Source organism: Triticum urartu, chromosome 2A, assembly GCF_056163025.1.
Source record: "Triticum urartu cultivar PI428250 chromosome 2A, HENAU_Tu73, whole genome shotgun sequence".
NCBI lineage: Eukaryota > Viridiplantae > Streptophyta > Magnoliopsida > Poales > Poaceae > Triticum > Triticum urartu.
Window position 1 is genome coordinate 576229998 of NC_141874.1, and position 8312 is coordinate 576238309.

At 45.1% G+C, this 8312-nt stretch overlaps 1 protein-coding gene across 2 annotated transcripts; it reads left to right on the forward strand.

The window, feature by feature from the left end:
* Positions 1 to 214: 214 nt before the first annotated feature.
* On the forward strand, positions 215 to 5577 carry LOC125538931 (protein NLP2-like). 2 transcript variants are annotated; one of them, XM_048702244.2, is made up of 6 exons: positions 215 to 607; positions 700 to 2050; positions 2430 to 2471; positions 2597 to 3316; positions 3872 to 3995; positions 4133 to 5577. In XM_048702244.2, the coding sequence occupies exons 2-6, from the start codon at positions 1175 to 1177 to the stop codon at positions 5185 to 5187; spliced, it is 2817 nt and encodes a 938-aa protein (XP_048558201.2). In that variant the 5' UTR covers positions 215 to 607; positions 700 to 1174; the 3' UTR covers positions 5188 to 5577. The 2 variants fall into 2 exon arrangements, with proteins under 2 accessions (XP_048558201.2, XP_048558202.2); XM_048702245.2 differs by having other exon boundaries at positions 215 to 2050.
* Positions 5578 to 8312: the final 2735 nt, after the last annotated feature.

Below are 8312 nucleotides of genomic sequence, written 5' to 3' on the forward strand. Positions count from 1 at the left end.
GAGTATCTAAACAGGACCAAAAGCTGGAGTAATTATCTAAGCTATGCTCAGCTTGGCAGAAGCGACAGACCTGGCCGTGTCAAGTTTTGCTGCAGCCTAGGAATTCGTTCCGTATGAGTTTGCCATAACACCATTTCCTGTGCCAAAACAGAGGAAGAGAACCCCAAGGCCAGAAAAAATCAGCCCAGTTAATAATTAACCATTTAAAGAGGGCGGCCGTGACCGCGAGCCGGGAAGAATCCGCTGCGGGGGAGGGGAGTAGAAAAACAACTACTCCTAGCTCAAAGCCAGCGACCGGGCTAGAGAATTTCCAACCTCCAATCCAAAGCCCTCTCCTCGTCTTCCTCCCAGCAAGTAGTAGTAGCCTCCGATTCCCTCCTCCCGCCGCCTCCTCAGATCTGCGCCGCCGCGCCGCCTCCCCGCCAATCCGTCGTCCTCATCCCCGCCGCCAGCCGAGGAGTGGCGGCCGCCGCTTGGCTTCTTCCGTCCGGGGCCGGCGCTATCGGCGACGGAGGCTGCCGGGCTTTTTCCGGACCGGCAAATGGTTCCGGAGCTGGGGCTTGGAGGCTTCCGGTTCCGTGTGGTCTGCTGATTGGGCCCAGCCGTGGTACGGTTTCGCTCTGCCGGCTCGAATTGGAGGTTCCGAGTTACGCTGAATTTTGTTTCGTCAGAGGAGCTGATTTGGTGAAGTTGTTTCAGGCGGCGACTGATTCTTGGGGGAACCACAAGTTTGCTTCTTTTGATGATTTCCTCCGCGCTCAGTTTCAGATTATAGAGCGTTTCTGGATGAAACGGATAGATTTTACTGGGATCAGATACCGAGCTTCTGTCTTGTGTGCCAGCACCCTTCCTCCGCCAGAAAACAGGACTTCTGCAGCTGCTTTAGGCTGTTAACTCCGGTTGCCTTCTCCTCGAAAGGTTTGACCTTTTGAGTCGAGTTCTTGTGCCCATGATGAACTGCTGATCTAGGATTCTTGTGTCACTGTATCAAAAGCAGTCTCCTGTTCAGATTCTGCCTATTAAATCAGTCCTTGTGTTGCACTACCAAGATTCTGCTCTGAAAGGACACACGCTACTGCCGTCCTTTTTATCTGTCCCCAACACAGTGCACTGAAACCTTAATTGTCCCACAGGAGTGGATAAGTGTCTGGAACCAATCGAGTGCAGCAAAGCCATGGATGTGCCTCTGCCTTCACAGTCCAACCGTGCTGGATGCAATGGAAGCGTCGGCAGCCCGTCGGATGATCCATATGGCGTTACGGCCATGATGAACTTTGATGGGTACTCAGAGCTCTGCGGCAGCCCTTCGTTAGCTGACCAGCTGTTCTCGTTGCTGAACGACTCGTCCACACACCAGATGTTTGCTATGTGGTCATCCTTGGGATCTTCGCCGCGTGCTTCTGGTGTCAGTGAAGATATGCAGCTCGATGCCTATTCCAGTGTACCCGGGGATCAAAAGGTTGATTTGGTATCTTCGGTGAATCCAGCTGAAACTGGGACCGGGAGAATGGCCAAGAGTTCAGGCGACCTTGGCTCAGATGGTGATCCCGAACAAGGAAGTACTAGCTTGGTTCCCAGGCCTATTGCCGGCAACTTACTCGCTGACAGGATGCTCATGGCTCTGTCTTTGTTCAGGAAGTCACTTGGCGGCGGCATTCTTGCGCAGGTCTGGATGCCTGTTGAGCAGGAGGGGCATGTCGTGCTTAGTACATGTGAACAGCCGTTTCTGCTTGACCAAGCTCTTGCTGGGTACAGAGAAGTATCCAGGCATTTTGTGTTCTCTGCTAAGGAGGAGACTGGCCTTCAACCAGGGCTTCCAGGGAGGGTCTTCATCTCCGGTGTGCCAGAATGGACCTCAAATGTGCTCTACTACAGCAAGCCAGAGTATTTGAGGATGGAGTATGCTCTTCACCATGAAGTTCGAGGATCACTTGCAATGCCGATATATGACCCTAGCAAGGGCTCTTGCTGTGCGGTGCTTGAGCTTATCACAAAGAAGGAGAAACCTGACTTCGATGCAGAAATGAACAACCTTCGCCATGCATTGCAGGCAAGTTCTAACTTGCTCCCCACCCCCTCCTTTATTTATTTATGTTTAGCTGGGGACAAAATAGTGAATTTACCCATGAAGGAGCATTTTTACTTCCCACTGCAATGTCTATTATCTTATAGACTTGTTCGTTAGTGTATTTTACTAATTTCATGACAAGTAACATGAACTGTCATGTGGATGCAAGTCCTCACTTTTGTTGGTGCCATTTCTAGATGCCATGAATAAAAGTATATACTGAATTTTAAATGCTTGTATTCTGGCTACTGGTATTCATATTGCACTGTCCATGGACAATGATGGGTGTATTATTTTCTTGCACAATCTGGAATTTCTCTTGGCACTTACGTTTAATACTTACCATATTACTCTTCTGTAGGCTGTGAACTTGGAGACAGCAAAAGATTGTATCGATCAGAAGGTGCCATTCTTCACTTCTCTGAGATTTCTGCTGTGCATCATTGATGCTGGATACAAGTTCTCTTCAGTGTTTTTTGTTTGTTTATCTATTGATGTTTGATGTATGTGATGTCTCTTTATTTGCAGGTTTATTCAGCAAATCAGAAAGCCGCCTTCACTGAGATTTTGGATGTTCTAAGAGCTATTTGCCATGCACACATGCTTCCGTTGGCCCTTACATGGGTCCCTTCATCAAATGGTAGTGATGGTGGTTATGTTGGACATGATAGTGTCCTTGATTCTCAGTCAGGGAAAGCGATACTCCGCATCCATGAATCAGCGTGTTATGTTAATGATGCAAAGATGCAAGGTTTTTTTCATGCATGCACTGAAACTCATCTTGAGAAAGGGCAAGGTATTGCAGGCCGAGCACTCAAGTCCAATCTGCCGTTCTTCTCTCCTAATATAAGAGAATACGGAATTAAGGATTACCCACTCGCACACCATGCTCGTAAGTTTGGTCTGCATGCTGCTGTAGCAATCCGGCTAAGGAGCACATACACTGGTGATGATGACTACATACTAGAATTCTTTCTACCAATCAACTGCACAGGCAGTGAAGAACAACAGATGTTATTGAATAACCTGTCCAGTACTATGCAAAGAATATGCAAAAGTTTGCGAACAGTTTCTGAAGCAGAGGTTGATAAAGTTGACGCTTGTACTGCAGTAATGTATAAGGCAACCAGTGGAAGTTGCTTGCCTACTGGTCAGTCTTGGAGTTCTTCACATGGTGATCAACCTGCCACAGAAGAGGCATTCCAGGATCTATCTTTAATTGATAAGCAAGGGAACATGTCCGAGCAGGTGCTCTCATATTATATGTTTTACTTAAATATATGGCATTCTGTGCAATCATATTGGTCCTGATTTATGAATAATCTTGATTAGCATGATTTGAGCTGAAATCCTTTTCTGAGACTTGTGCTCATCCATCTTAGTTCTCATTTGTTGAACATGCGTATTTCCTTGAATCGAACTGAATCTTTTCCTAAAGTTTTTTGTTGAAACGCCTAATTTGTTGGCACTTTAGAAATTTGACTAGTTGTGTGTTATGACTTAACGGTAATGGGCACACACATTTGTAATTTGATCTGTTGAATAATGGCATAGTTCTAGTGCCAAGTTTGATCAGAGGAGAAGGATTCCAACAGTTTAGGCTGGTAGAAACTTCCAGATTTGACATGCCATTAGCACAATCGATCATCTTTTGTAAAGGGGCATTCTCATGGTTGGCTAGTCATACATGGTTAAATCTGCAGAACCTAGATCATCAACATTGATGAATGCATTTAACTTTGAATCGGTGTGTTAACTGGATTCTTGATATCCTCTTGACTAGAAGCTTCTTCTGCACTGCAGGCACAGTCTAGTTCAATGCGACTTGCGGAGAAAAAGCGCAGTACAGCGGAGAAGAATATTGGCATGGATGTTCTCCGTAAGTACTTTTCTGGGAGCCTAAAGGATGCTGCAAAGAGCCTCGGTGGTGAGCCCCTGCACCCTAGTGTGTCACTTTGTCATGTTACTTTTCGATTGAATCGTTTCTGTGTTGTGATATCTAGGTTTTATATATAGGATATGATAGATGATTTCTATAACATTTTGTTATTAATACTGTTGCAGTTTGTCCAACAACCTTGAAACGGATATGCCGCACACATGGAATTTCGCGATGGCCATCTCGCAAGATAAACAAGGTCAACCGTTCGTTAAAGAAGATCCAAACTGTCATTAACTCTGTCCATGGAGTGGACAGCTCTTTGCAGTATGATCCAGCTACTGGATCTCTTGTTCCAGCAGTTTCTCTGCCAGAGAAGACTTCATTCCCTTCATGTGATGCTGTGTCTAGTCCATCTGTTGGGAAAACTGTGGATGAAAAATCTGGCCCAAAATCTGAGCAAGGGTATTCGTCACCTGAAGGATGGGAAAGAGATAGCTGTCAGTTGCAGCGCTCTGATGCGCAGAAAGGGGAAGGCGATGAATTTCACATGCAGACAACTAACTATAGTGGCAGTGGTGATCACGGCTCTTATGGTCCGAATATCACACATCATATTAGTTCTGAAGGAACACAAGGACCATTATATCCCACTGGTGCTGTTAGTGCTTTACATGACAAAGAAACAGGTTGCATCGAACCTTTGCCCTGTGTCCTCCCAAGCATCAAGACTACCAGGGACCAAATAGTGGGAAGGAACTCACCACCCATGCAACAAGCAGATATTGATATGTTTGATGATCGCGAAGGCAGGGAGCATACTCATCCTTCTACCTCTGGTATGACAGACTCTTCTAGCGGCAGTGCATCAAGCCACCCTACATTCAAGAAGAACCCAGCACGCCCACTTAAGGACAAGAGCAGCCCTGCACTTACGGTCAAGGCGACGTACAATGGAGACACCGTGCGGTTCAAGTTCTTGCCATCGATGGGCTGGTACCACCTGCTGGAAGAAATAGCCAAGAGGTTCAAGCTGTTGACCGGGGTGTTCCAGCTCAAGTACAAGGATGACGAGGACGAGTGGGTCATCATGGCGAACGACTCCGATCTCCAGGAGTGCGTCGACGTCATGGACTCGATGGGCACGCGCAACGTGAAGCTCCAGGTCCGGGATCTCCCGTGCCTCATCAGCAGCTCGGGCAGCAGCAGCTGCTTGCAGCTGGAAGGACACAATTCATGACACGGTGAGGAAGTGTAAAAAAGGATCTTTTGTTACCCTCAACTGTATCATACTGCGGTAGGTGTAGTCTACGCTGTGTAGCAACAGGGTTTGGTAGTCTGTACTGTGCGCGTGTAGCGTGTTATGTAGCGGCAATGGCGAACAGGAAGTGTAGTGATAGTCGTGCAGGCGCGACAGTGCAGGCACAATGTCGTGCCTGCGATGAAAGTGTCATGGAGGTCCCTGAGAGGATATCATGACAATAACATGTTGTCATGAGGGTCTGCGGCGCCTAGCTGCCAATGTTAAAACTCCTGGCTTTGTTATGCATGCCGGAGGAAACAAATGCTTTTGAACTTCCCGTGGTTCCAAATTCTCTGTTTGTTTAAACATGTGAATTTTCCAGTTCCACATTGGTTGTTCGGAATCGGGACACATGAAACTGCCAGCTTGAATCTGATAGTTTTCTTATGTAATTTTGGTGAAACTCCTGGACCTCTTTAACCGGGCCTGGCTGACAATCTTATGCCCGTTCAACCTTACCATGGATAATCTTTCATGGAGGGACTGGCTCACAATCTTATCTCTGCTCACTATGGAATTCTATCTGTTTTTCCTATGCTGAGATCGAGATTATCGCGGTTACATGTGGATGCGAGGCGATTCGCGGTTGATACCGGGCAAATCTCTTCTGCAGACACCCAAATCTGCCAACAGCGACGAGTCGGCAGCATGTCATTTTGGACTCGCCCGATCAAAGATGGAACTGCTGGTTCCCAGTTTCCTGCATGCACATCAGCCGCCGGGTATGCTGTGGAGTTCTGTTGGTAGGAAAGCTACCGTTTGTACTGGACTGAATCTTAAAGTCCAACCGATAGGAACATCACGCCATTGAGCGTCTGGGGAGCCGAGTTGGCGGACATGGATGAACACGACGTGCTGGCGCGTCTCCGCGATCCGAATCGGTGGTTGCGTTGTCAATTCCTAGCGAAAGAGATGCAGCCAGCCAGCCGCGGTGCGGGAGAAACAGCTCCGAGGGCCAGGCGATTTCGTCTTCAACATGTGCTTGTTGCCTTGTTCCCGTTTGCTAGTGGCTGTTGAAATTAGGTCGCCATTCGGGTCACATATTGTTGCATTGCATCAGCAAAAACAAAATCTGGGTTTCCATTGGTTTAATATGAATTCGGAGGCATGATGGTTTCAATTTCTTTTGAAAAGCAAGTGCCGCTGAGTCATAAATGTTAGTAATAGCATGAAGCAAGTTGTCGGTTCCAAGAGAGCACAAAAAGATCAGGTCACAAGGAAAGTTTCGTAATCAAAACTTTGTATCAAGCACAAAAATATGTTACGGTAATAATAAAAGGGCAAATAACTTTGTATCAAGCACAAAAATATGTTACGGTAATAATAAAAGGGCAAATCCGAATAAGCAAGCTAATCTTTTGACCTATGCCCGTGTCATGATGGGAATAGAAAAACTCGATAGGAATACTCGAGAGTCAGTTGTTAATGCCTTATAGCCCACGAAGAAATATTTCTTGGGAATGGAGAGACCTAGAGGAAGAACAACCTACCTAGACTAGTGAAGTGGTTCCGCAGTTACCGGATCCAATTGGTTAGCACTTAAAGACTCAAGTTGTTTTAATAAATCCCCTGCCGTTCCGAAGTTTTCGCGCAATAGTTCTCCCTATCGCCTTGATCCACATTTGGGTGTTTCTCCACGGAGTCGTGGTTATGTGCCTGGGACTCCTAGTTCATTGGTTGAAATACCGTGTGCTGAACCGAAGAGAGCTATGTATCGGATTTCAAATGGTGCGTTTGTTGGATGTGCGGTGGTAATATTGTTGCCAAATCTGGCAGATAAGCTATGGTTTTCAGGACGAAGTTGTAATGCGATATGCTTTTAGTTGAGACCCAATGGTCTATCTAAGGATATCGGAGTTGATTTTACAGATCTTGATGGGAACAAGGTATCATAAAGAAGCTGAGTGGCGAGTATGTTGCCATCATTAGTTGATCTGCGATTTAGAAGGTTGATGATTAGGTTTAAACTACACACATAGAGGAGACATTTCGGTCCATCAAAGAAATTTTTGTAGATGAGTTGGATTCGATATTTGCAGGCCAACATCATTGTTACTGTTATTTTATTAATCACCGGTGGCAACACATATTTGATTTTCTGGATTATGCATTTCATATGCAGGAATAGTTTTTTTTAGCGGTACACAGGAATAGATGAGGCAGTAAAGTTGGATAACACCTTTGCTAGTCAGGCAACAACATTCGATCTAGGTTTCGACAGTGAGCTTCATGGTATCAATATTGTTAGAGTATCGCCCAAAATATAGATGAATTATTGTTTAGTGTAGATGAATTCTTGATTGTTGTTTGTAGATGATGTTCGTGATATTTGACCTGATGGAGAAAAAAATAAGCGATGCCTTTTTATGTTATGGATCTAGTCCTTTTGATCAAGTTCAGCTCGTTGCGCCGAAGCATCACTTTGAACTTGCTTTTGAGGATTATAATTAATGCAATGATGGTTATTCTAAATTCACATTGCTTTGCCATGATAATGTTCCATTTGTCATGAAACAACTGTTTGGCAGTTGATTGTTAGGCAAGATAAAGCCTATTAAACGCGAGGATCTGTGTGTGCACAACTCTAAGATGTTTCGACTTTCGAACAGTGATATACGTGATATCCTGAGGGGATATGCATAACAGCCTAAGTAAAATGCTTGATTTGTAGCTATGAGATTAGCACATTTTTCCTTATTCGTACTGGTTTCAAAGGCAGGAGCCGGAAAATATCTTGTACTCCCATCCTTGGGTACTCCCGGTGCTCCAAGTTCAAAAAAAATCTTAAATGTTTCCGAAAATTTCAAAAAAAAATGGGAATGTTCGCAAGGAATGTGACTACAACTCCTAGAAATTTCAGGTCCAAACTTGAAATGTACATTGAGAAACAAAAATGTGAAATTCAGATGTGAATAGTGTCATTGTTGATTTTGTCTTTTTCTTACACTTCATGCCAGATTTCACATTTTTGTTTCTTGATGTACATTTCGAGTTTGGACCTGAAATTTTTAGGGATTGTAGTTACATTCCTTGCGAACATTCACCTTTTTTTCCGGAATTTT

Bases quoted from the DNA above. Each gene is read 5' to 3' on its own strand.
- LOC125538931 (XM_048702245.2), top strand. From the start codon at position 1,175: ATGGATGTGCCTCTGCCTTCACAGTCCAACCGTGCTGGATGCAATGGA. The intron at 2,051-2,429 runs GCAAGTTCTAAC...ACTCTTCTGTAG, and splicing joins ACCTTCGCCATGCATTGCAG to GCTGTGAACTTGGAGACAGC. The intron at 2,472-2,596 runs GTGCCATTCTTC...CTTTATTTGCAG, and splicing joins AAGATTGTATCGATCAGAAG to GTTTATTCAGCAAATCAGAA.